At 33.5% G+C, this 21,081-nt stretch overlaps 1 protein-coding gene across 1 annotated transcript; it reads left to right on the top strand.

Annotated features, from left to right (window-relative positions):
* The first annotated feature begins 18,082 nt into the window (after positions 1-18,082).
* Positions 18,083-19,945, top strand: LOC132759227 (uncharacterized). The gene has a single exon (XM_060750957.1). It carries the CDS (start codon positions 18,083-18,085, stop codon positions 19,943-19,945), a length of 1,863 nt encoding a protein of 620 aa, XP_060606940.1.
* Positions 19,946-21,081: the final 1,136 nt, after the last annotated feature.

The raw sequence follows: 21,081 nt of genomic DNA, 5'->3' as shown, positions 1-21,081 counted from the left end.
AACATGGTAGATATTAGTAGTTATGTTCATTCTTTAAAAACAAGGTCATGCTGTGACCTTGACTTTCAATGTAGTGACCCAAATGTTGCGCGCGACAAGTCGTCTCAATGTGGTGATCATATCTGTGAAATAGTTGTAAAATCCGACTTCAAATAACGAAGCTATTGGCGGCACAAGATTTTGCTGCAAGGTCATGCTGTGACCTTAACTTTCAAGGTAGCGACCCAAATGTTGCGCGCGACACGTTGTCTCAATATGGTGATCATTTCTGTGAAATAGTTGTAATATCCGACTTCAAATAACGAAGTTATGGGCCGGACACGAATTCGGGACGTACGTACGGACTGACGGTAAACCCGGCGAGTATATGCTCCCCCGAAATTTTTCGGGGAGCATATAAAACAGACTTAAGTACCCCGCCCCCCCCCCATCCAGGATATAAAATTAAAAAAAAGAATCAAAAACATTTTTGTTAGTAATAAATCAAGTTTAATACACATTGACACAAGTAATATTCATTGAGATAGATGTTAGTGAGGATGGGCTATATTCGGGTGCTAAAGTTGTATTAATGAATGATTAATGAGCTAAGATCATTGATTTTAGTATGCCATGAGTAACTAACTATAAGTTATGGTGGCTGATTTGGTACATTGCACGTTGAGTCGTAAATGACGTCACGTTGCATTATTATTTGGTGCACTTTTCATTTAGCATCAGGTTAAAATGTCTTTTTAAACGTTTCTTTACATATACAAAAATGTAATAAAAAAGAAAATTGTTTAGTTTAGTGTAAGATAGAAACATCAAAAGTTAATATTTCATTCGTGGCAAATATACCATTTGGTGCTCACTCTGTGAAATATATTCCGATCTTACACTGAATTAAACAAATATCCTCTATATAAACACAATGCTTTCAATAATGGAATTGCGCAGTATTACTTATGCGTCGTAGGATATGTTACGCAAAACAGTATCCCTTGTGCTTTACGCCGAAAACTAGCCACAGACAGCGGCTAATGTCTGCTTATTTTAAAAAGGTCACAACTCCGGCGTAAATATTTTTGTACCGCAAATAATTGTGTACAGGGCATACAATTTTGTATTTTATAATTATAGTTTATTGGTCATGTTTTTATGCCTCTGCAATGATACATGTAGTGGCAAGGGGTATGTAGTGTGTATTACAAAGGTTACCTCTGTCCGTGCGTGTGTGTGTGTATTCGAAAACCTTGTCCAGTCCATAACCTTTTCATGCATTTAGAGATTTTGAAACAATATGACACTTATGTTAAATATGGCGAAACGATGTGTCATGCACAATCTCTAAGCCAAGGAGAGGTCAAAGGACAGAAGAAATTCTTATCCGGCCCATAATGGAATTTTAAAACTATTGGTACAAATGTTCAAAATTATGAGATGTTGCGCCATGCGCAGAACATAGACCCCTAAATTCAAGCTCAATGTCACGCTGAGACGTCAAACTTCAGCAATTAGAAAATCTTGTCCGGCTTGTAAATCTGTCATGCAAATAACTTGGCACAAAAAAGTGTGACATGGCCAATATACCTAGACCCCTAGCTCCAAGGTCAACTCAGAGGTCAGCACATATTGCACAAATGTGTAGCATGATTAGATAGTGTGTCAAACGCATGACCAAAACCACTAGCCTTAAGGTCAATGTCACACTAATAGGTCAAAAACAGTCAACAGTTAGAAAGCCTTCCCCGGTCAATATATAGCGGAGACATTCGTGTCTGTCAAAGACATTTTAAGTGTTCATAGTTTTGACCACTTTAGATTAATTATTTTCATCATGTTGTGTTCTGGTTACTGTAAAGTACTTAAGATCTAGATAGCAGATCAGTTTTAATGTATAAGAGGCCTTATGTAGAACCTCATTTCTGAGAAGCATTCATTTTAGTAAGCAAACAGAGTTTTCAGAGGGTAAGGGTTTAAGTCCCACTAGGGGCAAAGTTATTATTTCTTCAAGTTTTGCTTTTTTCCTTCTCTTTGTGGGATCAGAACATGTTTTTTTGTTTTCTATTTTTTTCATTATGTTTTCTTGAAAAATCCTTTATTAAGAAATATTTGCAGTTTTGTTTAAATACTTTTAAAAAGTGAAATGAGTGAAAATAGGGTATGCTAGCTTTACTACTTAAAGATCCTGTATGTTATAATTGAGGTTGTTACCACACTTAACTGAAATTTTATATATGATTGTTTATAATTATGCTAATAAAACAATTTTCAAACATCGGAGAATATGTAAAATATGTACTGCAAATATTTGTGCACATTATATGTAATCATTTAGATATATGCATTTATTTCTAAATGAAAAAATTGACAAAGACTTTATAGAAAATAAATTTCTAATGACCTCCCTTTATTTGTGCAGGAAATGTTAAATTCGGTAATATCTTTATAAATAATGCTTTTTGGAACTTACAATATTGATAACTCTTAATTTGAGCATCATATTTATGATATAAAACCATAAAAAATTGTGTTACAGGATCTTTAAAATGTTTCAAAACTCCCTTCTTTTTCAGAATAAAAAAATATTGCAGATCTATGTAGACTAAATTATTGAAAATATAAAAATACTCAATTGGTAACATTAGACGACAAAATTAGTCAAGTTTTCTGAATCCAGCCTTTTGTTCTTTTCTTCATGCAAAAATAACAGATTCCTGATTTAATTAACCATGGTACGTTTTCTTTGGTTTAATTTGTTATCATTTCAAAACTATGGTCAATTCTAACCATATCTTATAAAAGTAAGATATTGATGATAAAATAAGGACATTTATTTTTTTACTGTTGAAAGCATATAAATTTTGTGGTTGTTCTAGTATAATTTGATACTTGTAAACGTCACTATTTTTGAAATAAGAATCCTTTCATATTTATTGGATCTATTTCTATAAATTTGTGTCAAGAATATAATAAAATTTAATTTTGATGACTCCTGAAATACGTATAAATTTAGAACTTTATTGGTCATGTATCAAGTTTTACTGTACTGGAATGTACAGTATGGAATTTAAATTGCTAGCACGCGTGTGCAATAAATTCTATAAAAAAAATAAGATCTTGAAAGTCATAGATGCGAGAGCGTTATTTAAATTCCATACAATTTTATGTAGTTATGACCAATAGATAACATTTAAATACATATAATATTTTAAAAAATATGATGTTCACGTAGATCTCCCTAGCTTTATAAGAAACTCTGCAGTATCTTGTTATCTGCAACAGCATATGTGTATATATACACTAACACATGCCAATCTATTTATAGACATTACACGCGCTTACTATATGTGCATATTACATAATAATGTTACATAGTTTTACATGTAAAAAGTTCTTGAACAAACATAAGTGAACAAACGAAAATACGATGCAAGAAATTTATAATTTCAACAATTCTATGAAACATTTTTTGGAGTTAGTGTTTTTTTTAATATCGGTATTTGTAGCAATAGTTGCATTTGTTATATTACTGTGTAACTTCTCGAAATGGCTCTTTCAAGTCATAAAAACAGCACGGACAGTATTGATTGACATATGGAAATGTTTCCTGTATCTGTGCGGTATGGAAATATTATTAATTTTAATTATCTTTGCCTTTTTTGCTTTGAAGCTAGCTAGACTTTTTATATCTATGTTTTTATTTTTTTTTTATTTTACAGGTCGTCTAGTGTATATAGAACGCCGGAAGAATCTATAATGATAACTCTGCAGTTATGTAAAATAATTAGAATATTCCTTCCTTTGAAAATAAATTCCAATATTTCAGTATGCATGCGCTTCAGCAAGCAACACCAAGTACATGTAGATATAAAGCGACACATGAATAAATATTTAAGTATTGTTTACTTTCACACACCGTCAGTGAAATGAAAGAGACTTTAAAGTTCACAGACGATTGGGGTGGGGTTCAAATCATGCCACAAGTGATACGCCCTTGTAAACACTATTTTGATATTTAATTAAACCAGTATAATCGTTGTAAAATATTCCCCATTCGTGTTCAAATATTAAAATAGTTTTGATATAGTGTTAACAAGGGCGTATCACGTGGAGCGGGGGGGGGGGGTGAGGATCAGCGTCAAGTTAAAGTAGGAAGTTAAATAATCAAAACTTTTGTCTGAAATTGTATTCAGTTTATGAATAAGTTTGGTTTTATTCACTTTCTTTTTGAAATAAAGTTTGTTTTGTCACAAAAAGACATTTTTTTCAACTAAATCAGTTTTCTTTTGCGTAGTTATAGTAGCCGCCATTTTGTAATCACGTGCCGTTTTCTATTGTCACGTGATGTTTGGCTACGCTCAAATTCAAATAGAACCTGCTCGTTGATATGCTCATTAAAAAGACATTTTTCTGCTGTGTAATACCCCTAAAACGTGCTTTTTATGAATTTCTATGCAAATTCAGGATTTATACTCAACATTGTAGCGACCCGTGATATATTATCTGTTTTTTCCGCCACATTAAAATTAACGCAGTTCACCTTTTCACAGTTTTTATTTTTCTAATTTTTAAACAGTTTTTAACAGGTCTATATTTTTAAACTATCCAAAATTTTAACATAATTTTTCTTCTCTTTTATTCTTATTACTTTTTTGATGATACTTCTACCAAAGTTTCTTTTTCACTCCCAAAAGATCAAGGCAACGCACAAAGTTATATCTTTAGAGACGTGTGCAAAAAAACACCAAAAAGCTACATCCAAAAATGGTAATGAGATTTCCTCAATTAACCAATGAAATGTACTGGTGAAAATAACTATGTTTCTGGATATTAACAAATGTAAACATCTAAAGCTTGATAATAAATATCAAAAGTTAGGACAATGTAAAGAAATAAAGAATAAAGAAAGAGACAAACAAAGAATTTCTCTCGCGATTAGCGACGAACATCACTAATTCCGCGTCATCACTTATTTCACGGTAATGGCATATTTTCATGTGACCAGTGTTAAAAGTTGCCAAAATTGACATATTTTATTCATACACCTAAACAACAAAGATTTTGTGCAAAATATTTTAAATCTCTAGATTTTTACGCAAAACAGAACAACATTTTGCAAATTTCTGCAAAAAGCAATAGTCCAATAAATTTGTGCGTATGTCTGAAACATTTTCTAAATGTCCTTGTTTGTTGAAAAAATAAAATTTGAGTACAAAGTAAGAATAATTTTAATATCTTAAATCAAACAAAATAGCATGTAGAAATTTTAACCGAAACATGAAAAAACTGAAATGTAACACCATTACCGCGATTTAAATTATGACATACTGTTTTCAAAATGGCCGACATATGCTCTATGTTTGGTCCATTAAAATTGACTTTGACTGAATATATTATTGTTTCCTTGTGCAATACATCAGAAAATACCTTTATGTTCTAGATTAACCATAAGTTTCATTTGTTGTTTCCTATCTGGTTTTAAAGCGTTAAGTACCGTGAACTAAGAGGAGTATATTGAGTATAATAGAGGTATTTTCATTACTTTCAGACTTTGACGATGGTATCAAGTCAGCTAAAACGTGTAGTATTTGCAACTTTCCGATGAACAAATTGTCACAATATTGCAGAAAATGCAGATTGTATGTTTGTTTGCATTGTAAACATATCTATGAGAAAATAAGAGCGTGCAGGGATCATCAAGAATTTCCCAGCGAAAGCGCTAGCACGGACAGCGGATCAGATAAGATACAAACATTATCAGTACAATTAGAAGAAGACAGACATGAAGATTTTGTTGTAAAAGTACTAAATATGGCACTACTATGTGTCCCGGATATCAAACTTGTGTCTTTCGTAAAGATAAGAAGAGCAGTAGTTTTATGTTTGTATAACAGAAATTATGATACAGATTTTTTGGAGACATTGTGCCTCAAACGAATGGACGATTTTAAGCCGGACTACTTTCTTCGAGCAAAACGTGGTTTGGTGTATTATCCGTTAAAAATTTGTCTTGCGGCTCGCTCGACATCCGGATTTTCACTAATCATTCATGACGAAGATATACACGTATTGCATTTTGTCCCTCTTTATATTCCCATTCTGGAAAGGCTGAAAAATATCTTTAAAATGATATCCTGTCAAAAGGTAACTTACGAGTTGCACAAAGACACAACGAAATCAATCAAATCTGTTGAGGTTGAAGAAACAATTTGTAGAAAAGTACTTTTCACCGAATTCAATAATGGGATTGCATTGCTCTTGTTTAAAGACAGTACAAATTTTGGACGTGTACGCACACTATCTATTACGTTCTACTCACCGGAAGGAGTAGAAACGCATAAATGTTTTTTGAAAAAGTCGAGCGAAGGAAAACTTGCCTTACAGTCACCAGTGTGTATGACAGGTACTTTTAACAACACTTTAGTCATTTGCGAATCAAACTACGAGATAAATCGTGTCATTGAAGTTAATACTGACGGAAATATAATCAAAGAAGTTGACTTAACAAAACAAATCGAAGGGATGATTAATTCCGTCACATGCGACGTCAATGGAAATATCTATGTCGCCGGATATCTAAAAATAGTACAAATATCAGAACGAGGTTACTTGGTCAAAGAATGCTTGTCTCTGAAGAAAAATTCAAAATACAAATCTATAGTTGACATTATGTATTCGGAAAAGAATAAACAACTTTATGTTGTATTTGACAAAAGAGAGAGCACTTTACGAGACAAACACTTCTCTTTTGTGTCTTTTAATTTGATCCAATCATAATGGTTGATGAAATACATGTAAACTTGCGGTAACACACATTTATATATGTGATTATGTATATAATGTGAATTTCTACCAATTACCGTATATACATAAGTGAATTTGTGGAAAAAAACGATCTGGGTTTGCTTGAATTTGTGGTAACAACAATCATCTGGATTTGCTTGAATTTGGGATAGCAACATTCTGGATTTGCTTGAATTTGGGGTAACAACATTCTGGATTTGCTTGAATTTTGTTGTATTGGGGTACCAGTATCAACATTCTGGGTTTGCTCGATTTAGAGTAACAACAATCTGGATTTGCTTGACTTTGTATTAAACAACACTCTGAATATGCAATAAGTTCACAATTATCTCACTTCTTGTTGCTAACTGGATATACAAAGTTTCAAAAAAATGAAACGTTCTTCAAGAATGAGACAATTGACCTTGACCACATAAATCCGAATTAGGATATAATTGCATAATTAAATGCTATGATTTTTTTGTGGCGTACACATATTTATTTGATTATTTGCTATAAAACAAACAATGTTGATATCACTTGAAAACTTGAAGTAACAAGCCTGTGTATTTGCCGTAAAATCCATGCGTATTTGTCGTAAGAACCGTGTGTTTTTGTCGTAACATGTGTATTTGCAGTAAAAACCGTGTGATACTAGTATTTGGCGTAAAAACCATGTGTATTTGCCATAAGAACCGTGTGTTTTTGTCGTAACAACTATGTGCAAAACGTTTATGTCATAAATAGCGCACCTAAGTGTATTTGATGATTAAGACTGAATTAACCCAAACCCTGCTTAAATTAGGTAATGGATTTGCCCAAATTTTAATTTGGAACCGTCCATTTCAAGATAAAAATAAAAGTTTTTAGGAACCAACAGTTTAGTATTGTTCAGACTTCACGGTTGTGCAGGCTGACTTGGCTCTATACCGGTGGCAAATGTTAATCACTTTCTGTTCGTAAAGAAAAATCACATATCTGTTTAACTTTTGTTTTCTAAACTTAGTTATGTAGTTATTCATGCATTATTTGTTTTGTTTTCTTGTTGTATACCAAAATTTGCTTGTTGAGTTATTATTAAGGCAAAGCTGTTGACAGGCAACTTTATTGTCTTTGTGTTTTAAAGGCCCATTATGCTTCAGATATTCTTTATTTTTATTTCTCAAAAGCTTTTTAATTTTGGTGTACTTTTATAGTATCCAAAATGTTACTCATTGGCTAATTACTTAAACCATCTTTTTCATCTGTTGTTTTTTTGTCAACAAGTACATTTAGAGTGAATGTGTATTTTGTATGAAAGTCAAAATACTACTTTGTTCACTTGTTTACATTTTCCTACTTTATGGCAATTTTTTTCAGGTAACAAGAATCTAAAATTCTCTAAAACCATTATCATATAAACATCATAAAATTAATATTTGACCCTTCTAAAGAAGTAAAAATTTCTTTGTTTAGAAGCATAATGTGCCTTTAATGATTAGCTGTTTTGTATACCTTATTAAATTCTTTTTTTATTGCGCATACTATATATTATCATTTGCCCCTTCTCCATGTGAGTATAGGATCAGCCTACTTTACATAAGGCTAGTTGTTCTATCATTTTTCCCGGGTGTGCCTGAAATAATGTACCCTAGGTCTTCGTTTGGAAAATGACCTTTATAGAGCCAAATTAGAATTAGATAACCGCATGTAAGTGCTCGCCGGGAAGCAATAAACTTTTTATTTCCAAACTAGAAATGTGTCCATAGCACACGAGTGCCCACACACTCCACTGTTTTGTCAATCTTATAACTTCTAGGTCAACATGTGCCACACGTTGAAAACTAAAAATCTTTTACTAAATCAAGGACAAGAACTTAAATCCACAAGCAAACCCCAAGGCGCATAAGTATATGGCTGACCAACATTCTTGTACATTTTCAGACATACAGGTCAAAATATTTTTAGCCATGCATGAACAAGTTGAAAATTGCAAATTTATACTAAGTCAAGGGCAATAACTCTAACAAAACTGGGGAAAAAGTAGAACTGGTTGAGCCGGGTGATGCTCCCCGAATAGGTTTTGGACACAGGAAAGTATACATATTGTAGTGTCAGAGTTATGTCACAGACAAAGTTCAAAGTTTCGAAAATGAACAAAGGGCCATAACTCCAAAATTAGGCAAGGCAGGTTTGAGATTTTTTGCACTGCACTTCTATTTAATGAGATCAATCTACCTACAAAGTTTTATGTTGATACCTCTAATGGTTTCAGATGTATTTCCCGTACAAAGTTCAAAGCTGCTTCAAATCAATTATTGGAAAAAGGGTATTACGTCCACTAGGAAAAAACATTGTTGTTAAGTCAATATCGCTTCCTTTTTTTACTCATTGTTTAACAAGCCTACCTACACATAATACTGCTTTTTTGAAAACATTTAATGACTTATTTTATGATTTTATATGGGAAGGTAAGGCAAAAATAAAACAATCTGTAATCATTAAAAAATACAAAGAAGGTGGTCCTAACATGGTAGATATTAGTAGTTATGTTTATTCTTTAAAAACAAGGTCATGCTGTGACCTTGACTTTCAAGGTTGTGACCCAAATGTTGCGCGCGACAAGTCGTCTCAATGTGGTGATCATTTCTGTGAAATAGTTGTAAAATCCGACTTCAAATAACGAAGCTATGGGCGGCACAAGATTTTGGTGGAAGGTCATGCTGTGACCTTGACTTTCAAGGTAGCGTCCCAAATGTTGCGCACGACACGTTGTCTCAATATGGTGATCATTTCTGTGAAATAGTTGTAAAATCCGACTTCAAATAACGAAGTTATGGGCCGCACACTAATTCGGGACGTACGAAATTTTTCGGGGAGCATATGAAAAAGACTTAAGTACCCCCGCCCCCCCATCCAGGATATAAAATTTAAAAAAAAAAGAAAGCAAAAATAGTTTTTGTTATTAATAAATCAAGTTTAATACACATTGACACAAGTAATATTCATTGAGATAGATGTTAGTGAGGATGGGCTATATTCGGGTGCTAAAGTTAAATTAATGAATGATTAATGAGCTAAGATCATTGATTATAGTATGCCATGAGTAACTTACTATAAGTTATGGTGGCTGATTTGGTACATTGCACGTTGAGTCGTAAATGACGTCACGTTGCATTATTATTTGGTGCACTTTTCATTTAGCATCAGGTTAAAACGTCTTTTTAAACGTTTATTTGCATATAATAAACTAGAACTGCCACTATGATGGCGTGAATACCCCCACATACCACTTTGTCAGAATCAACAATGGCCATTTAGAGCTCAAGGACAACCTCCCTGCCAAATCTGAGGTTACTAAGCCAGTGCATTGCTAAGTTATGTATTCTACATGCTTCAAATGTGAAAATGTCAAAATCAATACATTGCAGACAGGACATTCTTTAGCAATTGAGAAGAAAAGCTTTTTTTTGTCAAGGTCCCTGTGACCTTGACCTTTGACCCAGTGACCTCAAAATCAATAGGGGTCACCTTATAGTCATGATCAACATCCATGCCAAATATGAAGACTGTGGGTTAAAGGAATCTTAAGTTAATGGGTGGACAAACTTTTTGAAGTCAAAGTCCCTATGACCTTGATCTTTGATCCAGTGACCTCAAAATCAAAAGGGGTCATCTACTAATCATGACTAACCTCCATTCCAAATATGAAGACTGTGGGTCATAGGAATCTTAAGTTATTGGGCGGACAAGCTTTTTGAAGTCAAGGCCCCTGTGACCTTGACCTTTGACCTGGTGACCTCAAAATCAATAGGGGTCATCTACTGATCATGAATAACCTCCATGCCAAATATGAAGACTGTGGGTCAAAGGAATCTTAAGTTATAGGGCGGACAAGCTTTTTGAAGTCAAGGCCCCTGTGACCTTGAACTTTGACCTGGTGATCTCAAAGTCAATAGGGGTCATCTACTAATCATGACTAAGCTCCATGCCAAATATGAAGACTGTGGGTCAAAGGAATCTTAAGTTATTGGGCGGACAAGCTTTTTGAAGTCAAGGCCCCTGTGACCTTGACCTTTGACCTGGTGACCTCAAAGTCAATAGAGGTTATCTACTAATCATGACTAACCTCAATGCCAAATATGAAGACTGTGGGTCAAAGGAATCTTAAGTTATTGGTCGGACAAGCTTTTTGAAGTCAAGGCCCCTGTGACCTTGACCTTTGACCTGGTGACCTCAAAGTCAATAGGGTCATCTACTAATCATGACTAACCTCAATGCCAAATATGAAGACTATGGGTCAAAGGAATCTTAAGTTATTGGGCGGACAAGCTTTTTGAAGTCAAGGCCCCTGTGACCTTGACCTTTGACCTGGTGACCTCAAAATCAAAAGGGGTCATCTTCTAATCACGACTTACCTCCATGCCAAATATGAAGACTGTGGGTCAAAGGAATCTTAAGTTATTGGGCGGACAAGCTTTTTGAAGTCAAGGCCCCTGTGACCTTGACCTTTGACCTGGTGACCTCAAAATCAATAGGGGTCATCTACTAATCATGACTAACGTCCATGCCAAATATGAAGACTGTGGGTCAAAGGAATCTTAAGTTATTGGGCGGACAAGGTTTTTGAAGTCAAGGCCCCTGTGACCTTGACCTTTGACCTGGTGACCTCAAAATCAATAGGGGTCATCTACTAATCATGAATAACCTCCATGCCAAATATGAAGACTAAGGGTCAAAGGAATCTTAAGTTATTGGGCGGACAAGAAAAAACCGACGGACGGCCGGACGGCCGGACAGCCGGACGGACGGACGGACGGACAAGCTGATTCCAGTATACCCCCCTTACAACTTTGTTGTGCGGGGGTATAAAAAGAAAATTTGTTTAGTTTAGTGTAAGATCGAAATTTATTTTATGCTTTTCAGTGGATTACTGATTTATCCGTGAAAATTATATTTGATAATTTCACAGTAAAAATTATCAAAATATAATTTCACTTTTTTCAATGACGAAACTACTTTTTTAAGATTTTCCCCATGTAGTACCTCAATTTTATTTTTACTGACAATTCTGACAATGTCAGGCTGTTAAAAGAAATAGCAAAGCTGAAATAGATAAATAACTAAAATGTCAAAAGTAGTAAAGAGAGAAAACTTACTTCTATTCCTTCAAATTCCAATCACCAAATTTCGTCTCTAAAAATTTTTTTGTTTCGTTTTTACAGTCTGAAAAATACATTCCTTCCCCATGCAAAACTGCTCTTGATGACATTTGGGCATATTAAAGTATCCTACGAGCAATAACTGCCGTATGCTTTATGAAAAATTGAAAAGCATTGACAGCCATCACTCGTAAAATAAGTAAATCAACCCAGCGTTCCTTAGCAAGCTTCCAAGTTTAATTAATTTCCAATTTCCTAGCTCCTTTTCTGAATGTTTTCACTTCTGTCAACACTTATTTTTTGTCTGTTACAATCCTCAAATAAGTTTTCTTTCTTTTAAAAAGGTGTATGACTAACAAATCCAAATTATATCCTTCTGAAACTTACACAATTATTTTCCTCCCATGAAATACACAACTTTAAAAAATGGCTGCCGTTTACATTTTACAAAGCCAGGTCTAATATAAATTCGCAGTAAGTAACAGAAATATGGATGGATGGTTTGACTTTTTCTCCTACAAGAATTGTTTGTTTTTATTATTAAAACAAGCGATCATTCATATTTTTTGATAAAATGAATAAATATCACCGTCATTTAACCTTGATTGGCGGACTTTTTTTTCAGCTCAAGACTTCTTGTTTAAAATGAGAAATTCCGTCTAAATGGGGCTCTCAATGGGGGAAACAGATTTTAATATTAACGTTAAAATTATGGAAATTTCGTTTTAACTTGTTTTTAAGCATAAAATAAAAAGAAAATTTATCTGTTTGTTGTGTAAGATGTAATTTTATTTCATCTCGTGAACTTTAAAAACAGTATTCTCACTCGTGGCTACGCCACTCGTGAGAATACTGTTTTTAAAGCCCACTCGATGAAATAAAATTTCATCTTACACACAAACAAACAAATATCCTCTATATATTTCACTTCGTGAACATCAAAAGTTAATATTTCACTCGTGGCAAATATACCTTTTGGTGCTCTCTCTGTGAAATATATTCCGATCTTACACTGAATTAAACAAATATCCTTTATATTTATAAACACAATGCTTTCAATAATGGATTTGCGCAGTATTACTTATTCGTCGTAGGATATGTTACGCAAAACAGTATCCCTTGTGTTTTACGCCGACAACTAGCCACAGACAGCGGCTAATGTCTGCTTATTTTAAAAAGGTCACAACCCCGGCGTAAATAATTTTGTACCGCAAATAATTGTGTACAGGGCATACAATTTTGTATTTTATAATTATAGTTTATTGGTCATGTTTTTATGCCTCTGCAATGATACATGTAGTGACAAGGGGTATGTAGTGTGTATTACAAAGGTTACCTCTGTCCGTGCGTGTGTGTGTGTGTATTCGAAAACCTTGTCCAGCCCATAACCTTTTCATGCATTTAGAGATTTTGAAACAATATGACACTTATGTTAAATATGACGAAACGATGTGTCATGCACAATCTCTAAGCCAAGGAGAGGTCAAAGGACAGAAGAAATTCTTATCCGGCCCATAATGGAATTTTAAAACTATTTGGTACAAATGTTCAAAATTATGAGATGGTGCGCCATGCGCAGAACATAGACCCCTAAATTCAAGCTCAATGTCACGCTGAGACGTCAAACTTCAGCAATTAGAAAATCTTGTCCGGCTTGTAAATCTGTCATGCAAATAACTTGGCACAAAAAAGTGTGACATTGCCAATATACCAAGACCCCTAGCTCCAAGGTCAACTCAGAGGTCAGCACAAATTGCACAAATGTGTAGCATGATTAGATAGTGTGTCAAACGCATGACCAAAACCACTAGCTTTAAGGTCAAGGTCACACTAATAGGTCAAAAACAGTCAACAGTTAAAAAGCCTTGCCCGGTCAACATAAAGCGGAGACATTCGTGTCTGTCAAAGACATTTTAAGTGTTCATAGTTTTGACCACTTTAGATTAATTATTGTCATCATGTTGTGTTATATATTTCACTCGTGGCAAATATACCTTTTGGTGCTCACTCTGTGAAATATATTCCGATCTTACACTGAATTAAACAAATATCCTTTATATTTATAAACACAATGCTTTCAATAATGGATTTGCGCAGTATTACTTATTCGTCGTAGGATATGTTACGCAAAACAGTATCCCTTGTGTTTTACGCCGACAACTAGCCACAGACAGCGGCTAATGTCTGCTTATTTTAAAAAGGTCACAACCCCGGCGTAAATAATTTTGTACCGCAAATAATTGTGTACAGGGCATACAATTTTGTATTTTATAATTATAGTTTATTGGTCATGTTTTTATGCCTCTGCAATGATACATGTAGTGACAAGGGGTATGTAGTGTGTATTACAAAGGTTACCTCTGTCCGTGCGTGTGTGTGTGTGTATTCGAAAACCTTGTCCAGTCCATAACCTTTTCATGCATTTAGAGATTTTGAAACAATATGGACACTTATGTTAAATATGACGAAACGATTGTGTCATGCACAATCTCTAAGCCAAGGAGAGGTCAAAGGACAGAAGAAATTCTTATCCGGCCCATAATGGAATTTTAAAACTATTTGGTACAAATGTTCAAAATTATGAGATGGTGCGCCATGCGCAGAACATAGACCCCTAAATTCAAGCTCAATGTCACGCTGAGACGTCAAACTTCAGCAATTAGAAAATCTTGTCCGGCTTGTAAATCTGTCATGCAAATAACTTGGCACAAAAAAGTGTGACATGGCCAATATACCCAGACCCCTAGCTCCAAGGTCAACTCAGAGGTCAGCACATATTGCACAAATGTGTAGCATGATTAGATAGTGGTGTCAAACGCATGACCAAAACACTAGCTTTAAGGTCAAGGTCACACTAATAGGTCAAAAAAAAAGTCAACAGTTAGAAAGCCTTTCCAGTCAATATATAGCGGAGACATTCGTGTCTGTCAAAGACATTTTAAGTGTTCATAGTTTTGACCACTTTAGATTAATTATTTTCATCATGTTGTGTTCTGGTTACTGTAAAGTACTTAAGATCTAAGATAGCAGATCAGTTTTAATGTATAAGAGGCCTTATGTGAACCTCATTTCTGAGAAGCATTCATTTTAGTAAGCAAACAGAGTTTCAGAGGGTAAGGGTTTTAAGTCCCACTAGGGGCAAGTTATTATTTCTTCAAGTTTTTGCTTTTTTCCTTCTCTTTGTGGGATCAGAACATGTTTTTTTGTTTTCTATTTTTTTCATTATGTTTTCTTGAAAATCCTTTATTAAGAAATATTTGCAGTTTTGTTTAAATACTTTTAAAAAGTGAAATGAGTGAAAATAGGGTATGCTAGCTTTACTACTTAAAGATCCTGTTATGTTATAATTGAGGTTGTTTACCACACTTAACTGAAATTTTATATATGATTGTTTATAATTATGCTAATAAAACAATTCTCAAACATCGGAGAATATGTAAAATATGTACTGCAAATATTTGTGCACATTTATATGTAATCATTTAGATATATGCATTTATTTTCTAAATGAAAAAAAAATGGACAAAGACTTTTTTAGAAAATAAATTTTAATGACCTCCTTTATTTTGTGCAGGAATGTTTAAATTCGTAATATCTTTATAAATAATGCTTTTGGAACTTACATATTGATAACTCTAATTTGAGCATTCATATTTTATGATATAAAACCATAAAAAATTGTGTTACAGGATCTTTAAATGTTTCAAAAACTCCCCTTCTTTTTTCAGAATAAAAAAATTATTGCAGATCTATGAAGATCTAAATTATTGAAAATATAAAAATACTCAATTGGTAACATTAGACGGCAAAATTAGTCAAGTTTTCTGAATCCAGCCTTTTGTTCTTTTCTTCATGCAAAAATAACAGATTCCTGATTTAATTAACCATGGTACGTTTTCTTTGGTTTAATTTGTTATCATTTCAAAACTATGGTCAATTCTAACCATATCTTAAAAAAGTAAGATATTGAAGATAAAAGAAGGAAATATATTCTTTAATTGTTGAAAACATATAAAATTGTTGTTGTTGTTGTTGTTGTTGTTGTTTAATTAATGTTATAATACTTGTAAACGTCGATATTTTTGAAATAAGAATCCTTTGATATTTATTGGATCTATTAGTATAAATGTGTGTCAAGAATATATTAAAATTTAATTTTGATGACTCCTGAAAAACGTATAAATTCAGAACTTTATTGGTCATATATCAAGTTTTACTGTACTTGAATGTACAGTATGGAATTTAAATTGCTAGCACGCGTGTGCAATAAATTCTATAGAAATAAGATCTTGAAGGTCCTTTGCGAGAGCATAATAAATTCCATAAAATTTTATATTAATTATGGCAAATAAGTTAACTAACACTTTAATACATAATACCTTAAAATATTATGTTCACATAGATCTACCTAGCTTAATAAGAAAGTCTGGGAAATTTCTTCCAGAATCTTGTTGTCTGCAACAACATAATGTATATATAATTATACACTAACATATGCTAATCTATTTATAGATATTACACGCGCTTACTATATGTGCATATTACTTGATAATGTTACATAGTCCTACATGTAAAAAGTTTAAACATGAGTGAAAAAAAACGAAAAGACGCTGCAAGAAATTGATAATTTCAACAATTCTTGGAAACGTTTTTTGGAGTTAGTGCCTTTATTAATATTGACATTTGTAGCAATAGTTGCATTTGAAGGAGACTTCCGGTTCCGGTTATGGTGGCAACACATGGTTTTCAAAGTCGATTAAAAAAATTGGCATTTCTACCCAAACCCCCTCTTCCCACATTATTGTACCCAGTCCCTCAACTCAACTAGAAATGGTGGTATACTAAGGAAACATTCTGAATTGAAATTCTGCATATTTTAAAGACTTTTTTGAGAACTGAAATCCGACCAAGATGCCCTTCAATAAACCTTCACAAAACTCAAGAAATAAACAGAGAGATACTGATAATATGTCTGTATTAAGTGATTCAGAGCATAATTATAGTCAAAGGGCAAGCTGTGCAGCATGTCATGAATTGCTTGAAAATGATGATGATGGAGTTCAGTGTGACTTGTGTGATAAATGGTTTTGTATTGATGAAAGGTGTTCTGGAATGACCGAATCATTTCATGACCAATTGCATGATTTAGGACTTGTTGAAAATTTCCTTTGGTATTGTACAGGCTGTAGAGAAGCTATTCCAAGCGTGAAGAAAGTACTCAGTGCTATCACAAAGTTAACTGTCAAAAATGAAAAATTGGAGTCGCGAGTAAACGCATTAGAGGAGAAAATGGAAACTGTAAGTAACTTACATTTAGATTACCGCATGGATGAAGCAGTGAGAGATTACCATGAACGTGATAAAAGGAAAGGTAATTTGATTGTATATAATCTATCTGAACCATCTGGAGAAAATACTCAGGAAAAACGTGATGATGATAAATTGAAAGTTCAAGAAATGTGTGTTACATTAAATATTGAAAATGCTAATGTTGAAAATGTTGAGCGTTTAGGCAGGGAGCGTGAGAACCTAGAGGAATATCCTCGGCCATTGAAGGTATCATTTACAAATGATAGGGCTAAGTTGAATATTTTAAAAAACAGTGCAAAACTCAAGGAAAAAACTAACTTTGCAAAGGTGACTGTAACACCAGATTATACTTTCAGACAAAGACAGATGAATAAAGAACTGAAACAAGAAGTAGCAAGAAGAAGAGTTATGGACAGGTCGTTCACATACAAGAAAATGAAAGCTGAATTAGCAAGTAAAGTAGCTTATAATTCTGGTCCTAGATTTCAGGAACCTGATGATGTTGAAATTTTGTCACCGTCTCAGCGGGAAAGTAGAATTCCAAGATTTAGCCAAAGATTTGCAAACAATAGAATAATAACTGCAAGTCCTAAGAAAAATGAACAGCTAGGTAGCTCGCAGATTCAAACTAGGGGTAAAACAAATTCAAAAGGTGCACAAGGATACAGTGCTTCTAAAAATGGCCCCCCTTTAGGAAAGAGCTTGGGTGGGAAGCCGCCCAGGCTGTAGACTGTGAAATAAATGACACTATAGTTAAAAGTTACAGTTCTGTTAATGTTTCCAGTTCATTAAGTTTAGAAGTTCCGTGTTTTGAAACCTCAAGGAATGAGGATGTACATAGCACTCCTGTTGAAGTTGATTGTATGAACAGTAAGTCAAATGTAGATTTTGTTAATGTTGATTCTATTGAAATATTTCGTGAAAGTGACTCTGAATCTACTGAATTGATTTTTGAAAGTAGTAGCACTGAAATTTATAGTGATAGTGACATTGAAGAATCTAGTTCTAGTCAATCTGCTAATACTAGTAGTACTGATATTTATAATGAAAGTGACAGAGACTATGTCGGTAGTGATGTAAATTCCGTATCTAGTCAATCAAGTGCAAGTAGTGATCATTCTAGTCAAAACACTAGTATAAACTCTGTTGAAAATTCAATTTCAATTGAAAATCAGAATGGCTTGAAATGTCTTTACACAAATGCAGACTCTATATCAAATAAATGGTCAGAACTTGAAGCATTAGTATATTTACATCAACCTGATATTGTAGGATTGACAGAAGCTTTTAAAAAGAATCTAGAGAATCCGAACCTTTCAAGTTATGTTTTACAAGGATATCATGTATTCTGTAATCCAAAATTTCAAAATGTTGCAAGTAGAGGAACTTTGTTGTTTGTGAGAGACTACTTAGAAGTAACTGAATATAAAAAACTGAACGAGAATTCTGCTAAAGAGGCTATTTGGTGTGAAATTAAAATTAACAATTTAGAGAAGCTTCTCGTAGGATTAGTGTATAGATCTCCTAACTCGAGTGCGGAAAATAATGTAGCTATAAATGAAATGATTAGTGCATTGAATAATGAAACACAATCGAGAGTAGTTGTTATGGGTGATTTCAACTATCGTGATATAGACTGGAAGCATTGGATTTCAAGTGCGCCTGAAAATCATGTAAGTCATGAATTTATAGAAGCTGTACGTGATAGTTATCTTCATCAAAACATAGAATTTTATACAAGATACAGAAACGGCCAAAGACCAAGTACTTTAGATCTTGTTTTCTCATCAGAAGAACTTTTAGTGAACAATATTGAACACTTCAGTCCCCTGGGTAAAAGTGACCATATAGTGATTACCTTTGGTATTGACTGTAATTCCAGCAATGAGGCATACATGAAAGAGTCATTTACTTATGATCGAGGAAACTATGATGAAATGAAAACTGACTTGAGTAATGTTGATTGGATAAGTGAATTTCAAGGTAAAGAAGTGAATGAAAATTGGATATTTTTCAAAGATAAAATAACAGAATCAATGAAAAAACATATTCCTGTTAAGAAAATCAAATCATCAAATAGGGGTTATAAACCAATTTGGATGACTAGAGAAGCTCTTAAAGCGGTGAAAAAGAAACATAGGGCATGGAACAAATATAGACAAACAAATGAACATGTTCACTTTCAATATTTTTGTCGTCAACGTAATATAGCTACCCGTGAATGTCGTAAAGCCAGAAATAACTTTGAAACAAAAATTGCAGAGGATACAAATCCGAAAGCATTTTACAAATATGTGAATTCTCGCAAAAAAGTCCAAAATGGAATAGCAGACTTAAAGAGAGACGATGGTTCGATTACGGAAAATGACTTGGAAAAAACTGAAGAACTAAATAGGTTTTTCAAGTCTGTATTTACTATTGAAGATTTGAACAATATTCCATATATAAATGATAGAAGTTCTGGTAAAAGTATCTTGGAAGTACAGTTCAATGAGCAAATTACCATGAAATTACTTGAAAATCTTAACGTAACTAAATCATGTGGACCTGATTTCTTACACCCTAGAGTCCTGAAAGAAGTTAAGAATGCAATATGTTTACCATTGACTCTTTTATTTCATCAATCTTTTGAAGAAGAAGAAACACCGATTGACTGGAAAACGGCAAATGTGAAAGCGTTGTTTAAGAAAGGGAGAGAAACCAGGCAGGAAACTATCGACCAGTAAGTTTGACTTGTGTCCCCTGTAAGCTTATGGAAAAGGTGGTAAGGGATCAATTAGTGAAACATATGACTGAAAACAATCTATTTTCAAATTCACAATATGGATTCAGAACACTGAGATCTTGTGCTATACAATTACTGGAAGTTATGGAAAAATGGACGGAATGGATAGACGATAGTCAAAATTTTGATTGTATTTATTATGATTTTCAAAAGGCGTTTGACACTGTTCCATATGTTAGATTATTGAAGAAACTTGAAAGTTATGGAATTAATGGTAAATTATTAAAATGGATTGATGCTTTTCTCCGGGATAGAAGACAAAGGGTTGTAATTGGTAGTGAAAAATCTCAATGGACTGAAGTCACCAGTGGTATTCCACAGGGAAGTGTCTTAGGACCTACACTATTTTTGATTTACATTAACGACATAGAAGATGCCATTGAAGGAACATTGCGTTTATTTGCTGATGATACAAAACTGTACAATTTAGCGAATGATGATGCAGATATAGAGAAAATTCAATCTGACAATGACAAATTAAGTATATGGAGTGAAAAGTGGTTACTTAAGTTTAATGCAAACAAGTGCACTACATTACACTACGGAAATCATAATGTCAATAATACCTACCATCTTAAAGTAAACAACACCAGAAATGAAATTTCAAACAGTGAATCTGTAAAAGACCTTGGAGTTACTTTTGATGTGAATATGAAATTTAGACAGCAAATAAATGATTGCATCAATAAAGGAAATAAAATTACAGGACTAATGAGAAGAACATTTCTGCATTTCACAGTGAAATCTTTCGGGAAATTATTTAAAACCCTAGTTAGGCCTCATCTAGAATATGGAAACATTATTTGGAATCCTCGTTTTAAGAAAGACATCAATGCAATTGAATCAGTACAAAGACGTGCAACAAAACTAGTTGGTCAACTAAGAAATCTGTCATATGAACAACGACTTAAAACACTGAAATTGCCTTCACTAGCATATCGTCGATTTAGAGGTGACATGATTGAAGTTTTTAAATTGTTACATCATAAGGAGGATATTAACTATGAAGTGTTTTTTGAATTAAATAACAATGCAAATACAAGAGGTCATGGGTATAAACTGAAAGTGAAATCATGT

This window comes from Ruditapes philippinarum, unplaced genomic scaffold (genome assembly GCF_026571515.1).
Source record: "Ruditapes philippinarum isolate M1 unplaced genomic scaffold, ASM2657151v2 ctg20_1_1_1_1, whole genome shotgun sequence".
Classification (NCBI taxonomy): Eukaryota; Metazoa; Mollusca; class Bivalvia; order Venerida; family Veneridae; genus Ruditapes; species Ruditapes philippinarum.
This window is presented reverse-complemented; position numbering and strand designations above follow the sequence as displayed.

Bases quoted from the DNA above. Each gene is read 5' to 3' on its own strand.
- LOC132759227 (XM_060750957.1), top strand. From the start codon at position 18,083: ATGAACAGTAAGTCAAATGTAGATTTTGTTAATGTTGATTCTATTGAA.